At 36.2% G+C, this 23,457-nt stretch overlaps 1 protein-coding gene across 4 annotated transcripts in view; it reads left to right on the top strand.

Annotated features, from left to right (window-relative positions):
* LOC144478441 (multiple PDZ domain protein) overlaps positions 1–21,818 on the top strand; it is a 186,037-nt gene extending 164,219 nt beyond the window's left edge. For all 4 annotated transcript variants that reach the window (XM_078196316.1, XM_078196315.1, XM_078196313.1 and 1 more), the window contains 16 exons: positions 1,281–1,442; positions 7,201–7,298; positions 7,383–7,590; positions 8,521–8,611; positions 9,291–9,487; positions 10,185–10,279; positions 10,360–10,426; positions 10,980–11,030; positions 11,123–11,224; positions 11,348–11,419; positions 12,100–12,220; positions 12,466–12,623; positions 13,249–13,404; positions 13,497–13,631; positions 14,527–14,700; positions 15,708–21,818. In XM_078196316.1, the coding sequence (XP_078052442.1) occupies positions 1,281–1,442; positions 7,201–7,298; positions 7,383–7,590; positions 8,521–8,611; positions 9,291–9,487; positions 10,185–10,279; positions 10,360–10,426; positions 10,980–11,030; positions 11,123–11,224; positions 11,348–11,419; positions 12,100–12,220; positions 12,466–12,623; positions 13,249–13,404; positions 13,497–13,631; positions 14,527–14,697 (1,884 nt within the window). In that variant the 3' untranslated portion in view covers positions 14,698–14,700; positions 15,708–21,818. The remainder of the gene's footprint in view (positions 1–1,280; positions 1,443–7,200; positions 7,299–7,382; positions 7,591–8,520; positions 8,612–9,290; positions 9,488–10,184; positions 10,280–10,359; positions 10,427–10,979; positions 11,031–11,122; positions 11,225–11,347; positions 11,420–12,099; positions 12,221–12,465; positions 12,624–13,248; positions 13,405–13,496; positions 13,632–14,526; positions 14,701–15,707) is intronic.
* The last annotated feature ends 1,639 nt before the right edge of the window (positions 21,819–23,457 follow it).

Genomic DNA, 23,457 nt, shown 5'->3' with positions numbered 1-23,457 from the left:
AAGTTCAATCGTTTAATATTTAAAGTTTACAATTGCCTTTGATTACAACTTCCAAATATTGTCATAAATGATAAAATCCGTGGTTTATCTATAATATGTATAAAATTAAAGACACTTGTTGAATAGATTTTTGAATAAACCAATTTTGGCACTTGCAATAATTATACATTATAAAAATTGGTGCACTGAATTTTCACTAATTCCGTAAATCTAGTGTTGACCCTTTGCCCTCCATGCCATTTTAAGCTCAGATCTAGAATAGCTATTTTAACCAGCTGACATTTTATATAACTTAGTACAATTGATGAACATGAAATCGAAACTGTATTTTGACTTTTGACGAGTCGTTTTCCTTTTCTTTCTAAAAATTTATTACAATAGAAAGAGTACTTATCCTTGTGACTACGAAGAAAATAGTACGGCAAGGGTTTAACAATCTTTCAAATAGACGGCTCTTTAACCCTTTGCACTCGAAGCCATTTCAACTGGAAATCTAAAATAATTTTTCTGGCTTCCAGCGTCTCCATATTATGTAACAATATTTATTTAATGCATATGAAATTGAGTCTCGTGATTCATACGATAATAGTTAAACTTTTAACAATTTTTAAATGTAAGCTTTAACGATGTCTATTGAAAATAATTTTGCAATGTATTACAGTAATTTTAATGGCGCCACAGAGTCGCCACTCGAGTGCTAAATGTTAATAATGTCAAAATTATTTTGGAAATGATAGAACGATTTTCATTGGTGCCACTCGAGTGCTAAGGGTTAATAATGTCAAAATTATTTTGGAAATGATAGAACGATTTTCATTGGCGCCACTCGAGTGCTAAGGGTTAATAATGTCAAAATTATTTTGGATATGATACCACGATTTTCATTGGCGCCACTCGAGTGCTAAGGGTTAATAACGCCAAAATTATTTTGGAAATGATAGAACGATTTTCATTGGCGCCACTCGAGTGCTAAGRGTTAACCACGACGAGGRTTACGTCCTCTCGATACACGTAACCGAGGTCCCACTGCACTTTTGACCACATCCAAATAAAATGGCAAGGCGAGGCGTTAAAGTTCTCGAAAAGCGTCGAACAGAAATGAGTGAATCATAGTCGAAGAGTCTGCTGCGCGCCTATTTCCGAGGAACGCGCGATAGCCGGACACGAGAGCCCGCGAAACAAAAACACCGAGACGTGCAATATTTTCCGGGTGCCGGTGATTCGACGCCGATTCTTAATGGAACGCGGAGGCGGCGATAAAACGTTTGGACATTTTCCAGAACGAGACCGAGGGCGGCCAGAGCGGGGACAGTAGCAGACTGGGCCGAAGACAAAGCACCAGGAGTCAACCCACCGGCGGAGCAGCGCCCGGCACGCCGACCTATCGTCAGGCGACGTCTCCCATCACGTCAGTCAGGTCGACCACGCCGGAAGCGATACAGGTGGGTCGTTTCCTCTGGTTAGGTCGTTCAGAAGCTTCTCTTTCTACTCGTCGGCCGAAATTGTTTGTTCAGAGGTGCCCGTCTTTCACGGCTAAGTGCGCGAATCTCTTGGTGTCGTCGCGTGCGTTAGGCGGTCGACGCGAGCGCGACGCTTCCGCGAGCTAGCCTATTGTTCATGTATTCATTTCGGAGCAAATTAATGCTTTCTCGTACAAATTACATGTACATTGATTGTACACTAATTTTTGTACGAAAGTCAGCCAAGTCGGCTTTCAACTCAGACTTTTGTCTACTGTGCGATCACCGAGGTGATTAGTATTATTATTTTAGTAACTATTAATTATTATTTCGTATCGTTTAGTAAGTTTAGATAATTTAGAGTTAAGACTTATGGTAACTTTATAATTAATTTCAATATTTTTGTATAGATTCCTTTTCGAGAAATAATTCGAGGTCTTCGAAAATGTGATTCGAGTCACTGTGATTTTTCTAATAAATTTTTCTATGTGGTCAATCCCACATAGAAATGTTCGTAAATTATTCCTTGATATTTTATCTAGTCGTTTTGGTCACAAAACTTACAAAACTCAGTTACGACTAATTAAATTAAATTTAAGTCATCAATAACCGATGAGTGACAAAAAAGAAGAGAATTCTTGTAGCATGCACCTATCAGCTAAATCACCTAGTAACTAAAAATATTCGAAAAATGATCACGCAACAAATCCTCTCGTATTAATAATAGTGTTGTTCCCTGTCGCGACCCCTGATTTTTACTTCGTCGAAAACGATCGGCCGGGGCGTTCTGGCCGAAAACAAGTGGCGATGGCGAACGCGTTAATGACCACCTTGAACCCGATCTTTTCCTGGATCAAAATGTCAATCTATTTCTTCCGCTTGATTGATTCCGAGAATGACTTGTGGTAAGTCTTTGATCGTTTCGTGCGGCGCATTATTAATGCGACATGTCTGTCCGCGGAACCGTTTATAATTGGAAGCGCGGGAACCTCGGGAACAGTGTTACATAAACGGTGAAATAAAAGATTCGTATACCTAGATTTCTGCGATGCCTTGGCAACGGGATTCAACATAAACATCCGCTTTGTAATTACGAGAGAACAACGTTTTCGCTTGTTACGTTCATTGACTGAAGATCGGCGATGTTTGCGTCGAAGTAATAACGCTCTGCAAACTTTCGCGCGGCGACGAGCGCGCGTAGATATTTCTGTGGTTCAACGATCGTATTCCCCGTTTTATCAACAATACTCTCGGATTTCGCACGGCTGAAACAATAAAAAAAAAAAAAACAGCTCCGCCTGTCACGGAAACGAAATTCTAACGGACCAGAGTTGTAGCCGGCGCGCGCGTAAAGCTAGCCGACACTGGTGAAAGCTCGAACAACCCGAGCGTTGTTGCGAAAATTGTTATTTTAATGGTATGATAGTTTTACACGCGTATATCGCATCGGAGAGTGTTAGTTACACTATAGTGCTTCACTTTGAAAATACCAATGATGAAAATGCATCTTTCGTAGTTGGTATGTGAAGCTAACTTATGCAGGTGAAAGCTCGAAGAACCAGAGTGTCGTTGCAAAAATTATTATTTTAATAGCATGACAGTTTTGCACGGCTGCGTTGCATCGGAAGTGTTAATTACACTGCAGAATTTTACTTTCAAGATACCAATTATGAGAATGACTCTTACTTTTCTCGATTCTATTATGAAGAATATTCAGTGCGAACGATTATCATTATTCTTGAATAGTTTAATTTGATTGGTAGACTGCGGATTTTATGCATTTACAGAACAAAAATGTGTCCATGAAACAAGGAATAGCGAAGAAATAAGGGAAACTGAAATATACTTCATTGATTTAACTGTATTAATGTCGCTAAAAGAAGAAATACATTTTTATTTAACTCTCGTTCTATATAGTTGAACGGAGAATATTTTATTTTGTATAAAGATCGATAATATCGATAACAATGATCGATACTGTTTTCTATTGTAATCTGTGATCAGAGTTGGGCAAATTTGATTTCAAATAATAAATAAGAAATTGCAAATTAAATTAAAATTTCAATTCGTAACAATTGTATTGTTTGCTCGAATTTAGGTAAAAATCAAATGAAGTAACTTTTGTTCCTTTTTCATTTATCGTTTACGAAATATTAATTTCCATTTATTGTCATGAAAGAACTAGCGTTGCTCCGATTAAATAAAAATAATAAGCAGTTACATACCAATTCATTATTAAGTTGCTTATCATTAAGTAATTTATTATTTTAAATAATTTACTTAGATCTATATAATTCCAAATAACAGATATTTAGTTTATTTAACACGCACCCACCGTGCCACATGTTTCACCGATGATACAGATTAAAACTGAAAATTATATATCCACTGAAATAATAAAGTTACGTTTGATTAATATTACATACACTATAATTAGTAATTGTATATTATATATAAATTATTAATCAAGACTTCAAGTGGCCTGAACATATTAAATAATCATTTCAATGAACATATACCTAAATGAAACCCAACTCCGTTTACAATTGAGATTTTCCATGAAAATTCAGAAATAAATTGAAATACCGTAATTACTACAAACAATAATTGCTATCTTATCATCCAACTAACTAAATTAACCTAAATCGTTCTCCATACATCTCTGTCTCTCTCGTAGAAATCCACCGAAGACTCAATTTAACGCTCCGACTACGCGACAGCCCCATTATCCGAACACTCAAGTCCCTCCCCGTCTAGTTTCGATAATCGACAATACTGACGAGAAAAAAAATCGGGTTGCCCCGGTAAGTGTGCGGTAACCTCTTATCAAAGATCGTTCGTTCAGTCCGTCGGCGCGACGAAAGCCGGTCAATTGAATTATAATTAGCTAATGGATTGAATTCTCATGGCGATCGTCAAGAGAAGCGGACCGCTGTGGCGGCGGCAGCGGCGGCGGCGGCCTTGATCGTAAAACGGGCGGAAAAGAGCGCGCGGAACGAGGCGGCGCGGGCACGGCGTTCGATTCTGTTCGATGTAAATTAATTCGGCGGCAGGGGGGGATCGATTGTTATGGCACCGCGGTTCACGTGTGGGTGTGCAAGGAAAACCCTTTGGGAAGCTCGCCGATCCCGCTCAGTCTATTTCGTCGCGCACTCAAGATCCGATGATCCCGAGACTCGATCCGCCTCGATCAGCCTCGATCCGCCGCCGTCGACGGGATATAATTTACGATTTAAACAGTGGCCGCGTGTGCGCCCGCGCTTTCCGTCAGTTTTAAATAATCTCGCCACTGTCCGATCGTTCCTCGTCGAATTAATGCGTTCAGGCGATCCGCTGTATATTGTGTGCCGGTCTACCGTGATTACCCGTCCGACAGCGGCACCGCTGCAGTTATTGTCTTGGCCTGGCCGATCCGAACGATGAACACGTTGTTCGGCGGTTCAGTGTCACGGCGAGCCAAGATGGAGCAGACGCTCTACAAAGTTTATGCGAAGATCGTCCACTGGGACACCATAGTCGCTTCGTACTGCAACGGATACCAAAATGTGTATATCCCGAGAAATTATACGATTTCATTTCGCCGCTTTAACGACGCGAGAATCGCTTTTGTTTTACGAGGATCTTCTCGTCGAGTGATGTGCTTGCCGTGTCGAAGTGAATTTTTTTTTATGGTTGCTCGGATACTCGAGAGTTTGTTTAGAGACAGTGGATATAATATATTATTATAATAGTTAAAAGATGTGTATTTGTTAAAAATAGCATTAGTTTATCGAGCGTCTTTGGTTCCATGAAAATCGACAGTGAATATAATATATATTAACGTAACAGTTGAAAAATGTATATTTATTAAAACTAGCATGATTTTATAGGGCTTTTTTGGTACCATGAAAATCACTTTTCTCTTCGCGCAGTAATCCATTAGGCGGTGTTTGTATATTTAAGTGGATTCTTTGTGAATTTTTAGTAGTAATTTGAGTAGTCAGATGTTCATTTGGAAATAACGAATATATTGTAGCTGTTAGTTTATTTCGCGAAGTCCAGAATAAATATTTATGAAGAATTATGTAATTTCCTCTTGCGCTTTCAATATCGTCGGCTTTTCTTTCCGAAGGAGAAAGTGAATCGTGGCTGGTTATTGCTAAATAGTTTTCCACGTTTATACTAGGATTTTGCAGGTACCCGAAATTTCGGATTCGATTAATTAGAATTAATCACAATATTCGCTATACATACATTTAATTTGTATATAGTATATTTTGCTAATCTTAATTTGATCGATTAATTTAAATCGATTAATTAGAATTAATCATAATATTCACTACATATAAATTTAATTTATAGTATAATTTAGTTTGATTTATTAATCTTGCTCGAGTTACTTTTATTATATTTTCAAATAAGAGAAATAAGAGTCTCTACGCTCTAAATCATATATAATTAATGAAATAATATACAGAGTGGACCGGAATTCATAATACTTTTTACTTAATCTAATAATTATATTTATTTATTCAGAGCTCCAGGAATAAAAAGAGCCAACTCTAAAGTTTGCACACTTTTGTGAATGATTTAGTTTTCGGCTGCAGTTGTCTCCGTTCGAAGTAGCTTTCACAAACGTTATTTATCGTAAACTGTGCAGTAAACATTATACGCGAACATTATAAATAATTGACTACGACAACGCAATATAATCACCGGTGAAACATTTTCATCTCGGTCCGAGATCATCGGGCCTAGCCAACATCATCAAGCTAGCCAAATATTTACGCATGTACCCGTTAATTTCGGGTACCCACACCCTCCTACTTTTTACTGATTTATTCGCACGTGCAACGCGTCGGAATAATACAGGTTTCGCAATCCAAATTCACATCCTTTTGCAAGTTAAATCGTCGCTTTATAAACGCTTTCTCACGAATCGAATTAATATTCTTGCAAATCATCACGTTAAATGGATATTCTTGCAAATGATCGCGTTAAATAATATTCTTGTAGATCTAATCAATTGGCCGCCAATTTGACACATTTCTTTAAACCTGTCATGTATTTATTTTTTACTTAATTTATCTACAAGAATTCATTTTAACGCGATAACTTGCAAGAATATGAATTATCAGATCTGCGGAATTTACTCGATTTTCTTTTCAGAAAGGTGAATTCGATTCAGAAAAGGATTAACGAAACTTGCGATTAACCCTTTGCACTTGAGCCGTGACTCTAAGGTGTCGCTAAAATTGTTACACCACGTTGCAAAATTATTTCTATACACATTATCAAAGTGTAGATTTAAAAAATTCAATGTTACACGCACAAAGTGAATTTTCTCGCAGAAAATAGAAAATAAATATAGTAATAATATAAGAAATATATACAATAAATACAGTAACTCAGAAAAATTGTTTCAGATAAATTTCTCTCACAGAAAATAGAAACTAAATATAGTAATAATATAGTAAATACATAAATACAGTAAGTCAGAAAAATTGCTTTAGACGAAATTTCTCACAGGAAATAGAAAAGAAATACAGTAATAAATATAGTAAATATATAAATGCAGTAAGTCATAAAAATTCCTTTAAATTTCCACTTAAAATGGCTCTGACTGCAAAGGGTTAATTTAGATTACAAGGAGATGAATGCGATTTACTACGAAAACAATTATTATACAGAACGCAAAACTTTGTTACGAGTTTGGATACGCGCGATGGTAAATGTTATTCGATGGTTATTCGTATTGTAGGGGAGAGCGGACGACGAGGAAAAACAGAGCAGCTCGAGGTCGGATTTCCGTCGGCAAAGTACAAGAGCTTCAGATGGCGCGGGATCCAGTGCGCGAAGGTAAACGCGTTTTGGTTTCCACCTTTGCTTAATTATTTCTGTATCGTACGCGAAACCGACCATGAGACGATCGGATATTTCCAGATCCTCCATGAAAAAGTCAATTCGGAAAAAGGCGCCGTCACCGCCTACTAATCCAGGTATACTGCGCGAGGTGAGCGAGGAGAAGGAAGATAATGCTTCGAAGCCGGAAGACAAGACACCGAGGAGGAAGTATTCGTCGGATGAGAGCTCCGAGGAGGAGGACACCAGAGAACTCGAGGGAAACATTTACACGAAGGCTGGCATGGAGGTAAAATCGATCGAGAAATACACCGAATCTATTTATTTTTTCAAGGGTCTATTATAGGAATATATTTGACAATAAGTTGGTCGAAATTAGAAAACTATAGAATAAAATAATTGATTGAGAAATACACTGAGTCTTAATGGGAAATGCGCTGAATATCTTTTCGAATGTCTACTGTGGAAATATATTTAAGAATATGTTGTTCAATATTAGAAAACTATAGACTAAAATAATTGATTGAGAAATACACTGAGTCTTAATGAGAAATGCGCTGGATATCTTTTCGAAGGTCTACTGTAGAAATATATTTAATAATATGTTGTTCAAGATTAGAAAACTTTAGACTAGAATAATTCATGGAGAAATACGCAGAATCTATTTATTTTTTCGAGAGTCTACTGTAGGGATATATTTAATAATAAATTGTTCGAAATTAGAAAATTATAGACTAAAATAATTCATTGAGAAATACACTGAATATCTTTTCGAAGGTCTACTAGTAGGAATATATTTAATAATAAGTTGTTCAATATTAGAAAGCTATCGATTAGAATAATGAACAGGAAAATACCGAAACTGAGAACGCTACTTCGACTGTCAGAACAACTTTTAGATTTCTTTGCACTTCGACTCTCAGAAAAATCTCGCCATCCCTTTCAATAGACGAAAACCATTAGCCGATCTTCGTTCTTTAAGCCGTTGCTCTGAAATTGATAAACGACGGAGAGTTAATGAAATTCTAAAATGTTACGATTACAGTAATTTAAACCAGCAATATTTTATTTCATAACTAGAAACTTAGTACCTCGTCTAACAAAAGAATGTCACAAATTTTCCCAGTCTCGACAAAATATCGTAAAAGTTTAATTATCGTGAATGATTAGCATGAATAGGTTACACGATTAACTGAATCATTGAGACGACTATTTTCAGATTTCGAGGAAAAGTGCTGGAAATGTGAAACGATCGAAGCAAGAGATCGAAGCCGATCCGGAGCAGGAGGATGAGTACGGTTACACGAACAGTAAGTAATTTGTTCTAAATATAATTATTACGATTTGTTTTAAAATATCAAACGTCTAGTACAAACAGAGACTTTTGAAAGAAAATGCGAATGTGACAGCAACGATAGAATGCATGTTCAATATTATTTTATCAAACAATAAAAGCACTGAAGGTTAAAGTCGTTTATAATAATAATAATAATACTAATAATAATAATTCCTTTTTATCATATGCGTATGATTGGATCACTAGTTGCACAGTTATTTTATGCATCAATATATAAATAAATACAGCTACATTTAATAGCTTGCGATCGAGTAGCGAGTCTATATTAATTATAAATTATTAATTTACTTATATTAAGAAAATTGTTAAGAGCTGTCAACTGTTACACGAGTCACAGAATTCAATTCCATAATATATAAAACGCACCAGGTTATATTTAAAAAAAACACCATAGGTTTAAAAAAATATTTCGGTGTTCCAGTTAAAATGGCTCCGACTGCAAAGGGTTAACTTGACGCATTATTCTGCATTTAAATGAAAGCAAAGTACATTTTACGAATATTTGAACCAGATTTTTTCAAACAATTATGTAGAAATCGAAAAGAAATCATTTGCTCGAATTAATTAAATAAATGTTCATAGAATGGTTGGTTGACGTAGAAATAAAAACGGTTCGATATTTTTCATTGCAGTGAAAGTTCAAAAGAAGTACCACGGTCTGGGGAACAAAGTGCTATTAGTCAAAGTGGAGAAGGATAGGCGTGGTTTGGGCATCTCCCTCGCCGGGCACAGAGACAGAAATCGAATGGCGGTGTTCATTTGTGGCCTTAATCCGAAGGGTTCGGCTCATAAAGCTGGCGAGCTGTTGGTCGGCGATGAGATACTCGAGGTACGACCGCCATTGCCCCCTAACTCTCTTTTCTCCGTTGCCGCGGTGCTGTCCCGTTTCGGCATGATAATCGATAGCCGACGGTGACATTCATGCTCGCGCGACGAAAGTACTAATTGGGTGCGAGACCGCATCCACTCCTCGATATTGATTTGAGAACTGTGAGCTCTTCAAATTATTCATGAAGGAGTCTTCGCTCCTCTCTGACCTTATACAGAGATGACTATATGTATATCGGTCTCGTCTTTTACGTTCGTTATATTTAATGACGTGTTACGTTTCTGCGCTTCTTTATTACATGGCTATAGTAAACGTCAACTACTCTTGACGTGCTTTTTCTTGAATTTTCAAACTATTTATTCTATTATATTATTACTATTTATTCTATTATATTAACCGCCTAGCAATTATATAGAAAATATAATAAACCCAAGTAAACCCATTGGCCTGCAATTTATTTCCCAATTGTCTCACTTCTTTGCCCTTAATCATTTATTTCTAATAAAATAAGACGAATTTTGTATGTCTTCTTACCGTCATTTCAAAATTCTAATTTTTAAGGAGTAGTCTATTCGCGTTAAAAATAAAATATTCTCACATCTTTTAGACTTTGTTGTTCAAGAGTAAATAAAGTCCACTTTGGTCCTCAAAATTGAGGAGCTTTATTAAATTTATAAATTTTAATTCATATTTTTAGGTGAACGGATGTGTCCTCCAAGGAAGATGTCACCTGAACGCGTCGGCTATGATCAAAGGAATGGCTGGTACTTGTTTCAAAATTGTTGTTTTAAGGTAAAGTGTATATTTGTGATTTTTCATTTTTCATTTGTAGGTGAAAATTTAATTATTTTTGTGTAACAATGTGCTTGCAGGAAGCCGACAGGCCTTGACAACATTGCTGTGAAACCTATCAACCAGTTCCCTCCTACTATAGATGACGTGAGTGTTAATTAAACAATCCTAATTCGACTTTAACCATTTTTTTGTGTACATCAATTATTTGTATAAATAATTTGATTGCGGTGTTAAACTCTATAATTTGCTAAGAAAAATAATATCAGTGAATGCAAAGACAAATAATATAATTCCTACTAATGAACAAATATATATAATAGACAAATATATAATTTTTACTGATGTACAAAAAATTAACATATGCACAGAGATTTTGCAAAATTTAACGAGCAATCTATCTTCTGCTCAATGATTACAATATTATTTCGATGAGAAATTTTTCTGAATATAATTTTTGGAAACTACAACCATTTCGAGCAAGATTTGTAATTTTTAAATAGTTATTCATTCGTGTTAAAAATAAAATGTTCACATATCTTTCAGTCTTCTTTGTTCAAAAGTAAACAAAATCCACTTTAAAAATTCGAAAGCAATTTCGAAAGAATCGTTGTCATAATAATAAATATAATAAATATAATAAGTACATAGTAATAAAATATAAATGTATATTTATGTTATTGGATGTTTTGTTTTACAGTCGGAAATGTTCAACGCGTACAAAGGAGTGCGCAACGTGCCCGTGAAGAAGGCAAGTTCCATTCGAATGAGAACAATTGTGAATAGTGTAACAAATAATTGCGGCTAATCTGTCATCGTTACATGCAAGTTTTCCCTTTTCAGGGTCAATACGGACTGGGCATAATGATCATAGAAGGAAAGCACGCGGAAGTCGGTCAAGGTATATTCATCTCCGACATACAAGAAGGCAGCGCCGCGGAACAGGTAATTGTTCCGACGACGACGACACAATTGTCCCCGCGTGTCTCGAGTACTAATTAAATGCGAGAGACACAATGCACGTATTTTTTCCTAAACGCGTAATCGTCCTTATTTATGTTATTATAGGCCGGCTTGCAAGTGGGTGACTTGATCTTGGCTGTCAATTTGGACTGTCTGTTGGGTTCTACTTACGACGAGGTATGGGACGAGAATCGTCATTGCGATATTCAATTAAATGATTATCGAATGAATATCCAGTGATCATATAGGTTGTTTTCGCTTTATAATATAAATATTCAAAATATTATTTTCAAAGATCCGAATTTTTCGAGTATTCCTTTTAAATGGTTAGATTTTCATATTTAAAAACTTTTTAATATTTAGATATTCAGATTTAAGAACTTTTTCATATTTAGATATTAATATTTAAGAACTTTTTAATATTTAAGTATTCATATTTGAGAACTTCTTAATATTTAAATATTCATATCTTCAAGATTTTAAATGTTTAAATATCCATCTTTTCAAGATTTTAAAAGCTTAGATATTCATATTTTCAAATTTTCATATTTTTAAATGAAACAAAATTAAACGTCCATATTTTTAATTTGTGTTAATTCTGTCATTTATTATATCTACATATGATCAAATGATTAAATTACCAAATTTTTATCTTTATTATAACTTCATATGCTCGAATTATTAATTTTCCAAATTTTGATATTTATTATATTTTCATATGTTCAAATAAATGATAGAATAAAATACGAAAATTGGAAAATTTCTGTAGGTTTAACCAGAGACAATATAGACATACTTTTCATACAAATCGGTTTCGTATGCATTAACATCATATTCTTGTTTGTTACAACAAAAAGGCTACAGGTTTATTGAAGAAAGCGGAGGGCGTTGTCACGCTGACAGTGTGTAATCCAAACCAAAGCAAAGTGGCGAAGGAGGAAGAGGACAAGGCAAAGGGCATAATTCCAGCTGAGCCAGGTACACGATTATACAGTACAAGGAGCATGCAACGTTTAACCCTTTTAGTGTCGAACAACGATATATCGTCGCTCGAAATGACTTTGTCCCAAACCTTTGTAAATTCGTCAAATTCGTCCAGTTATTATCTTCGCATAGACAATCGTTTTTTCGCGGCACCAAAAGGGTTAAATAAGTATTGTAAAATATATAAAGTATAATATATACAAAATGTTTGGCGAATTGATTCACTGTTTGTATTTCAGAGAAACCAAAGGAACCGGAGAAACCGAAAGAACCAGAACCACCACAAGATCCAAAGGACTGCAAGATCCAAACCGGAAAGGATACAGCGATAGAATTCCAGAAAGAGAAAGACAAAGGCATCGGCTTCACTATAGCCGGTGGATCGGACACTCCATGCGTAAGACAATATTATTATATAAATCAACCCTTTGCACAAGATTGCATGTATAATCTGCTGAATGTAGCAATTGGTTCTTTTCATGAATGAAAGTAAAGAAAGAAATTAAAGTAAATGAAGATATGAAAGAAACACAAATGGTCTCGTTCTATTAGGAAAATTATTAAGCACGACGAATATAGCTGTGGAAGAAATCGTAGTGCAAGGAGTTGATATTTGCTGTTCGATAAATAAAATTTGGTATATTGTTATACAAAATTTATGCAATTTGGAACTAGCAAATATGGATCTCTGGAGACGTAAAATTAATAAGTAAAATAAAGCGTCCTTATAACTAAAAATTAAATTAGATTAATTAGCATAAATACCTGCATATCACTTCACAATTGCATTGTTTTACAGAATGTTGTCTTTTGAAAAAGTATATCAAAATAAGTTAGTAATTTCATTACACAATTGATTCACAATCGTTATACGAATCATTTAAGAAGTACTTTTAAGTTTCACCATTTAATATTTCAATTTATTCGTCTTGTCGAATTAAATTAATAACACAACGTTAAATAATGTCCGAAAGTATAATTCCATAACTATGCAATCACATAATAGTTTGATCTGGTTACAGAAAGGTGTGTTCATCATCGAAGTGTTTCCGGACGGCGCAGCCGGCAAAGATGGCCGCCTGGCATCCGGCGACCAAATACTCGAAATGTGCGGAAACAGTTTCAAAGAAATCGAGCACGAGAAGGCTCACTCGACTGTTCTGAAAGTTTCGGGCACTGTAAGTAATTCTTTTATATCTTATCCCATGTTGCAATGCAATTGCCATATCCTTCGCGATATAATTTTCTTCGAAACGATTCGAATCCACAGATCACGATGAAAGTCCATCGGCAAGAGAAGCCGGAAGAAGAAATCGACGTTGAGCTACAAAAGAAATCCGGCAAAGGAGCTGGACTCTGTTTAACGGGATACAAGAGCGGCAAAGGGGCATACGTGTCCGACTTGGTAAAATACCATAACTTCGTATTTATATGATTTTTGAAATATATAGTTTTAAAAATAGTTTTATCGAAGCATAAAATTGTGAAACATGGCAATAATTTTGTTGAATTGTCGTGAATGGTTTTCCGTCTACTCGCGTAATCTTTTTTGTATCGAATTTTGGAAGAAGTATTTTATTTTACGTGAAATTATATTTATTAGATTTTCAGGTCAATTTAATTTCTTTTTAATCAATCACTGGTCGATCTTTTTTGTATTTTGTATTACGTATCTTGTTATAATATATATTAATAGATGTAGTTATAATATATTATAATATATATTAATGTATATAATTGTAATATATTATAATATAATTGTTATATACTATTGAAATTTCGCATAAGTTTGCCATGTCTCAAGTATTCTATACGAAGAAGAGAAAATTATGTGCTGCAATGTGTCACGAAAATTTCAAAATTAATACTTTTAACAAGTAGATACATTATCAGGCAAAAATTCAAATACTTATAACACCATTTATATTGAATTGAATTTTTCTAATAGACTTCCACATTTAAAGCATCTTATCTCGAATAAAAGATTTATAGATTATGCCAAGGCAAGAAGTACAATTTTTTAAAATAAATTGTTGAAACGCCGACGTGACATAAATCTTAGAAAAAGATAATTACGATATTTTTTACGATAAAAAATAAATGACATATTCAAAGTGGTTAAATTACGTCAAATATCATATATATTTATATAATCTTAACTATACTACGCTGTGCAAAAATGAAATCTTTTTACATAAATACTGGTTCTCGCTATTGAAGAGTAGCTTAATGGAACAATTTCATTAAATTTGAGAGGAAAATTGATTTTTCACGTTATTTTGCAATGCGTCAATTTTCAGTTACCCGGCGGCAGCGCTCTGGAGAGCGGCAAAATCTGCAAAGGCGACCGCGTCGTCGCAGTAGGCGGCACGGATGTTCGAGAGGCCCCCGTCGAGGACATCGCGGTACACGTGAAAGTTTCAAACCCGGTGCAATTGAAACTCGCCAGGTTTAAGTCCGCCAAGCAATGACAGGTAATCATCTCTTGAATAGATGCGGACCACTTTTACTAAACCTGAATGGATCCAGAAGAAAATTTAGATTTCGTGACTTTTACTCGAGTTTCATGCACGAGAAAGTTCAATTCCCGTGTGAAAAACAACGTGCTACGGTTTCCATCGTTAAACAACTCGCGTCCATTCTCGTTTTTTATTTTCTCATGCTGTGTGTTTTAACCGATATGTAGAAATGTTATTTTGGAACTATAGAGTCGGCCCATAATAAGTCTATGCGGCTTTGATTTGATTTAATTGATTTAAATTTATTTAAATTTATTTCCATTGATTTAAATTTATTTCAATTTATTTCCATTGATTTAAATTTATTTCAATTCATTTCCATTGATTTAAATTTATTTAAAATGGTGTAAATTGAATTAAATTTTCCACATAATAATAGCTTAATAATTATATCTTGTACGTCACTCGACAGTTTTTGTTTTCTCATGTTAGTCGAATGTTTACTCATTCGTTTCGCGTTGTACGAGTAATAAAGTGATTGATTTTTTTGAAAATTATGACATCGAGTTAACAAGAACGAACATTTACGATTTAATCGTACAGCAAAACTATTGGATAATATATGAGACATAATTATTGCGTGGGAAATTTAAATTGAAATTTACACGATACTAATTTATGAACCTTATTATAAAATGTAATAGAAGCGATTAGTGTGAAAGTCGTAGATTGTTAGGTTGACCAATATCAATGTCAGAATTTGCAGTAAGAGGATTATAACGAATAAGTTCTATATTCTCAATATTTCTTTCATTATTTTTAATTCAATATAAACATTACGTAATCAAATTCGAACTCTCAGATTATACACGACTTTTCTAAAGTATAAATAATCTGACGTTAGAGAAACCTCGGAAACGTGAAAAATCCGGCATCGCTTATTGGTCAACGATTTGCCGGTCGATTGTATCAACGAAACCCTATTCGGCTTTTAATGGATTGTTTTATTGGACACTTTGCAGGGTTCTGCAGGCGGAACTCTGAACACAAACCTTCGAAAGGGGATTCCCCGCAGAAACCGCGGACTTTAGTGTGATATAACTGACTATACCAAAGTAACTATAGCTCTAAGTACCGTTTTACTATAAGTATCGTAATTCTATCTAAAGAAAAGCAGAAAAACAAAAGAGAGAGAAAGAGAGAGAGAGAGAGAGAGAGAGAGAGAAATAAAGAGAGGAGTGGCATGAAGCAGGAAAATCGCGATATCGATGTATCGTCGACGCGATCCGAGCCACGTGCTCGCCACGTGAGACCGGGTGTTCCAGAATTTTTTCGCGCGACGCGCGGAACACCGCGGTACGTGGTCAGAAGTGAGAGAACTCGCGTTTAAAGAACAATACGATTTTATAGAGTAACCGGCGCGAGCAGCCGTAGAGCTAAACTTGTACACGCGATTCATCGGCGACCGACGCTTAACGTCGACACTTGTAAAGATTCCGTCTTGCCATTTGATGAACATCCGGCATGTAGTTGATAAACGATACGTTACACGCATATTATTTAGCGACGACAGAGTATTTATGCAGTTATAGAGTAACTATGATATATTGTAATAGCTACGAGGTTACGAAGGCACGGCGGGCGACGTTTCGCGGGCCGGGTGAAAGGATAAGAGTTCCGCGGAAGAGGACATCGAAGGACGGACATCGTTTATCGGAAATAGATAACGATCGATTATACATCAAAGAGAGACAGAGATTGAGATTGAGATAGAGAGAGAGAGAGAGAGAGAGAGAGAGAGAGAGAGAGAGAGAAATTAACACGTTGACGCAGACGGCGTACATTTGCTTATTTTGCTTGCATTTCATAAAATAGATACTACAAAATGGGTTTATGTTATTTTATCTGAACATTATAAGCAGATATTCAATAGTAAAAACATCGAAATTCAATATTATAAACTTAACATAATTATTTAATTTCTGTAAATTTCGGACGCCGACTCACAGAGAACGTCGCGAAGTCAACGTGTTAACTCTTTGAGACATAGAATTTCAGAGAAAAAATATATCCATGTGGCACAGGAATTTTGTTACGTTTGAACTGAAACAGGTTTATTTTTATTAACAGAGGCGACGCATCATATAAAAGCATAAGAAATTAATAATTCAATTGAATTTCTTACAGTCTCACCGTGCCACATAGGTTCACGAATGAACACAGGAATAAGGAGGTGGGTCTAAAATTGTCCCACCATGCATTACTGTATAGCAAAAAGGTGGGACATTTTTAATCCCACCGTATCCTAGAAAATTAAACGATGAGAAGCCGATGCTCGTTTCCGCGGACGGCTCTTCTTTTTTTCCAGTTTGGCCCCGCCGTGACTCCATACGAATAGAGAGATCTTGCTTGTACGTTTCGTATCACTTACGTTTAAGTTAGGTGAACTTTTATTGTTAGTGACACTAGGGGGTCGCGCAGTTTTACCATCCGTGACTATCACGATAAAGATTCTAACTCTCCTCGGGGTCGGGGTCGTTTCAAAAACTCTCGATCCGGGGGGCTCTCGTTTAGGCGTGCCGGCTCCCTGTTTCCATGCTACCGGCTCGTTTCTAGACGAGGGACCCAGCTGAACGGATCATTTGTCGCTGTTCGGCCATTTTGGTGCTGCGCCACAGACGGTTTTTCTGCGATTTTTTCGGTTCGTCAGCGTGAACGCGTTCCGTCAAGGTGAATTTATGCTTTCCTATTTTCTAACACATACACATATATACAGAAGACGCAAACACGGACGAGAGAGGAAGGAGATACAGTTCAGTTCGTTATCGGGCGTCTCCTCCGACGAGGATCTCGAACGAGGTCGTTTTTTTCGACGCGTTGAACGGACAACGGAAGCTGCGGCGGACGCGGACGATCAGGAAACCATACCATCGAAAATCTTTTATAACAAACGCAATTTTATAACGTTTTATAGGAAGGACGTCGACATGTTCACTATGTCTCGCGCGTCGTATGCGATTCGCAGTCGCGGTCGGTGACGATCGGTGACGTTTTTCTTCGAGCAGATGCGAAATGAGAGAGAGCACGGTAATCGGTGACGGGGAATTGTTAATTATTAACAGGAATTATTGATTACTCGGACAGACGGTAAACGCGTGGAATGTTCAGAATAACAATCGCTCGTAGGAAAATAGAGAAAGCACAGAATGACCTTTCCGAAAGATACATTCACCTCGAGGGACCAAAAAGGAGCAAAAAAGCATCGCGTCGACGTATTTCGAATTTCATGAGAAAGAAAGAGAAAGAGAAAGAAAGAGAAAGCGAGCTTTTCTATTCCCCCCCGCGGCACCGAAACGGTGGAAGAGTCGAGTGATCGAGCTTCGACGAAAGTAATCGTTCGCAAAAGACTTGTTATGAACTCTAGACTGGCTTGTTGATCGCGTGTAGTTCAATTTATCCTATTATCCTAGTCCTTAGCATAGATTTTCATGATGAAAGGGAGGAGGTGGATGGAGGAGCTGACGGCGAGCATGCGGGGGACGAAGCGTACTTACACGCGTAACAGACACGTTTATTTCGAAGCGGATATCTCCTAGCGCAGGCAGGGGCAACGAGCGCTTTAACCCTTGGACAGCCATCACAGGGGCCGCCCACGAACTCTCGGCGACGATAGAAGCTAGGTAGGCTGTGCACAGGGTGCCGAAAAATGTTGCAGACAAAAGGCTTTGCGAGATCATTTGAAAACATTTTTTCCTTGACGAAAATGTTCCTCGTAGTCTCGTTAGCGAATTATAAACGAAGAACGCGAGCCAATCAGAAAGCAGATGTCGTATTCCGTGGTTACTGCGATGTCGTATTTCCTTACCGATTGGTCCGTGGTATTCGTTGATGAATTGTCGACGAACCCTTCCCCAACAATTTCGCTGAAGAGAAGGTTGTTTCGAATAATCTTAGCAATCGCTCTTGGGGCAATCTATGCTCTTGCCTGCTATAGTTTCCATCGCAATTAGACTGCGCGTTTCACGCGTTAATGAAATTTTTCATAACTAAATTACCATTTTCTTAATATATATTTTTGGTATAGCTATATATACATATATAATATTAGCTATATTCATTCGTTCCTTAGTGTATTCGACATATACACTTTCACTTTAATAATTAAAATAAATAAATTCATTTTACTTTAATAATTAATAATACAATTAACTAAAGCGCGAAACATCCGTCGAAAGCCGCTATTTTTGGCGCGTCGTGCCTAAGAGGTTAAGGTTACGTCAAAAGAAAAATGATGGCGCAGGAAAATGTTCCAAATAATCCAGCGAAGTTTTTGTCTTCGTATCGCCAGACATTTTGTTTAATTCCATTTGTTTATAAAACTTTGTATTTGTGTAACGATGCGCAGTCTAGTTGCGATGCTTCACGAGCTTATCAAAGTTTCGCAGATTCATATCGTAGCGGGACACGGCGATGTCTCGAGGCACGCGCGATCGCTTATCCAGCGTTGAAGTCTCCGGAGCGGTCGACTCCGATAACAATTGGTCGGCGATCGTGCCTGCGGCCGGGGCATCGTAGAACTTTACTTGCTTCGAAGGCACGCGAAAGTTTAGCGTTAGATCGGTGTGGGAGCTCCTTCTTGGCGATCTATTTTGATTTTGAACGATGGGTGGTTAAACAGTCGACGAAAATGGACGCTGGAATTTTGGAGATAATTTTTCAAGTTTCGGAGATCGTTGTGACGTGACGTGAGGATTTTATTGGATTTGAAAAAGTATTAGAAGTATGCCATAAGTGAGTAAGTCGAAACAGTGACGCGTCCGACAATTTTATTTTACACTAATATTGTAACTGTGCTAATACTATTTATTTTGTATTATAATTTTACAAGTATTCGAAATTGAAGATTCACTCGATCAAAACATAAATCTACAATTTTAAGGTTGAGACGCTTTATTTGTGGAAATTTTGCAATTTTTCGACATGAAACGTCGTTTGTTACAGTTACAGAAATTTATTAATCAATTTAAAAACTTTATTTCCCTTGACAAGTACCTCTGAATTATACACGTATTAATAAATTGTATTCTCTGTATATAAATCCTCTGGACGATAATCGGTTACCACGAGACAGCGAATTTTTTAATTTCCGGTGAAAATGGATGGGTGAAATTTAAAAAGGAATTCAAGCAAATTTTAACTTCATTAAAATCGCAAATACAGAAACTAATTTTTATTTTGCTTTCACTGCTAACGATCAATGCAGATTATTTTCTTTTTACATAAAGATCCTCAGACATCAAAATCTAGATAAAAATCTAGAGGTTAGACTACGTGTTCTCTACTTTTCTAGCGTACCTGTAATAATCATAAAAGTCGTCGAAACAAATCTTACTCTATCCAATCCGATTCGCCGCGTCCATAAACAGAATTCCATTTAATTTCAGTTCACGCGAACGCCCCCATAAAAATGCGGTTTCGCGGCGACGGTTCACGCGATCCGGCGCCGTTTCACCCGTTCCCAGATCGAAATAGATCGCCCCCGTGGATCTGACATTCGACAAACATGCATTGTAAAGCTAGTCGTTCGTTGCTTTTGATTTCGATACGCGACATCGAATCCGACCCGGATCCACCGCGCGCGGTAGCGAGCCAACGAAAAATAGCTAGCTAGTCGGCGAACAAAAAAAACCATTTCGGGGACGTTCACGTCTCGCGTATTTATATACATATACCTGTATACATATTTACAAAGAAAGCTTTGTTATCGAATACACTCCCACACACGCGTGCGCGCGCGCGCGCTTACACGAATCGAAGACAAAGGGTAATTCGCAAGGAAAGGGGACTCCATTATTGCACCTGCCTTCGTGATCATTCTGTTCGCGATCGTGTATCGTCTAGTCGATCGTGACTGGGTCCGACAAACGAATTACTTAATCGACCATCGACACTCGTTGAAAAAATCTAATGGCTTCTGGGAGAAACCTTGTTGTTTAGAAATTGTTTAGGAAGCATTTTAGTGCAGCGTTTTCTTTCTTGATACGTTTCTTTCTGTGCTCGATTTAAAATAAGAATTGAATGCCTGAATAAAGATTTAATCGTAAAATATTGAAGAATGAAGACAGGATTCTTAATTAAATTTTAATATGATTTGTTAGAATATATTATTTATTAACATAACTTTGACATACCGAAATAAAGGTTGAATCGTAAAATATTGAAGAATGAAGACAGAATCCTTAATTAAATTCTAAAATGATTTATTTTGTAAAGAAATTTCTATTATTTAGATATAACCTCATAATATAATTATATATAATAATATAACCTCAGAGCGACAGTATTATTTAAATATATATTACGAGAATTTGATCTTGAATATAAATATTTTTCAAAATTGCTTCCTCACAGAAATTTTGTTCCTAATTGGATGATACTGAATCTATAGAGACCGCATAATTATAAAACAATGTGTACAGAAATCAATATTCAACAACAAGTGAAAGCGACGTTCTATGGAATTTAAATTTATGGAAAAAATAAAATGGGATCAAAATTTATGGAAAATAGAATATGGGATGAAAATTTATGGAAAATACAAATGTTTGACAGTGTCTGTTTTTCCGTTAACTTTTTAGTTTACGGTCGATTTTTGCGAGCGCGTTCGATCGGATCCAGACTCGATCGGCTATACAATAACTTTATCGAACGTGCGGCATAGTAGGGGATGGTTCGATTGTAAGAATGGCGGGGAAGAAGATGGCCGATGCGTGGAATTTATTCGTCGTTGAGTAGCGTTTAGACGAGACATTTTAGAGCGTTTTGCAACTTAATGAATAGAGGAGTTCTGCTACTCCAAACGCCTTCGAAATTCGGGGAGCAATACCAATCGAGCCACTTTTACAGTCAACGACTTAAATTATTCTTATTATTAGTACCGTCATTATTATTGTGACATTTCACCATTATTCCGATGATCGTTATTATTCTAATTCTCGTTATCACGGTCACTGTCATTGTAGCGCGGCACCGTCGAACGACACACGACGATGAAAATTCTTGATTATAGAGCGCGGAAATATACAGATCGAGATCTATTAAAAGCATTACATTGCAAAGTGGCAATATCAGAACGTTGTCGGTTCATTTTAACCATCCTGTAATTCCCTTCTTTCGTTTAACTGGCAGGTAAGTCGACTAAAATAAATTTTTAAACTATTTTTCACATCGAAATACACGATCATTGATTTTTCTTTAAAAAATCTACCTTTTGTTAGATATCACGTGTCTAACAAAAGATTCTATAAAATTTAACTTTTGTAGTTCTTTAATAATTTTGTTTGACATTTTAATACGATCGGTTGAATTGTATTTATAATCTTATGTTTTAATAAAATACCTCAAATTACAGTGTAAATTATATCGTAGAATTTGCGGTGTCGGAAGTTTACCAAAGCGAACTCTCTTCTGAAAGTAGCAACCATAAAAGTGTTTTAACTTATCGTAACAGAGCAAACCAATTATAAGGTTCAACAAGAAATACCAGTAATAGTATCGTGTAAAAACAGGGAAAGGAAATTATTACATATTTTTACTTAAGTGATCGTAAAACTTGGAGCAAATACTGCAACATTTTGCACCCTCATTTCACAAAACTAAACTAATAATTAAATTCTGTATCTGATTATTATATTAACTAATTAGGTTTTGATTCGATCTTATTTCATTTTTAAAAGTTTAATATATTTGTTTATTAGCATATTTTATATGCGATAGCCAACTCATTAGAATTTTGAAGATCCAATAAACTAAAATATCAATTAGTGTTGTCCTTAGTGACAATTCATATGCGACTGCGTAATGAATTTATTTATTGAGACGTTCGCCATATATTAAACTTATCCTGATATTTTATATCTATCAGTCTGATATATTCGACCATATTAACAATTATAAGCAACAACCTAATATAACTATTTCGTCAGAATATTTGACACGTAACCACATATTCACTTTATTTAATTTTAAACTTATAAACTTAATCAATTATTATAAATCAACGCAACAATTTATAAAATAATTAAAAACTATACTAATATAACTACCACATAATGCATTAATCAATTAGAACATTTCATGGGTGTCTGACATTCGAGTTTATTACGAGATATCACGTACCCGATGGTACATGCTCGTTTAAATAGCGTGTCTACGAAACGCGCGCGAGAAGCAACAGAGTTTCTTCGCAGCGTTTGAATAATGATTCACGTGGAAACAGATGGTACGCTCGAAAGTGTCGGTAGGCGACCGAATCAAATGTCGACGTTCATTTTGCTATCGGAGGCCCATTTCGCCGGTCTGCTCTTCTTTCTCGCGCGCGCGCGCGCGCGCGGCTTCTAAGTGGACCGAAGAAATCGTTTATTGGCCTCGGAAGTGGGTTACCGGCACGGGCCTTCGCAAACTGCACGATTAATTAACCATAAAAAAAGCGAACGCATAATAGTCGTTATGCATACAAAGCGTGTTGTATCGCGTCGAACTTTATGCATATTGATCACCATCGCGAATTTAGTGTTATCTTGGGATTTTTTCGATCGGCGTTCACTCTCGATATCTACATGCAAAAGGCATTGTTACAAGAACAATATCTATTTCGACTGTGCCATAATATAATATATAATATAATCTTGAATTTTGAATAGTTGTATGCCATTTTCGAATTTTAGTAATCTATTGCTTACGATTATACTGTGACAACATCCTATAGCAATT

Source organism: Augochlora pura, chromosome 2 (assembly GCF_028453695.1).
Source record: "Augochlora pura isolate Apur16 chromosome 2, APUR_v2.2.1, whole genome shotgun sequence".
In the NCBI taxonomy this organism is placed as follows: domain Eukaryota; kingdom Metazoa; phylum Arthropoda; class Insecta; order Hymenoptera; family Halictidae; genus Augochlora; species Augochlora pura.
The sequence above is the reverse complement of the archived record's forward strand: the minus strand, read 5'-3'. Positions and strand labels throughout refer to the sequence as shown.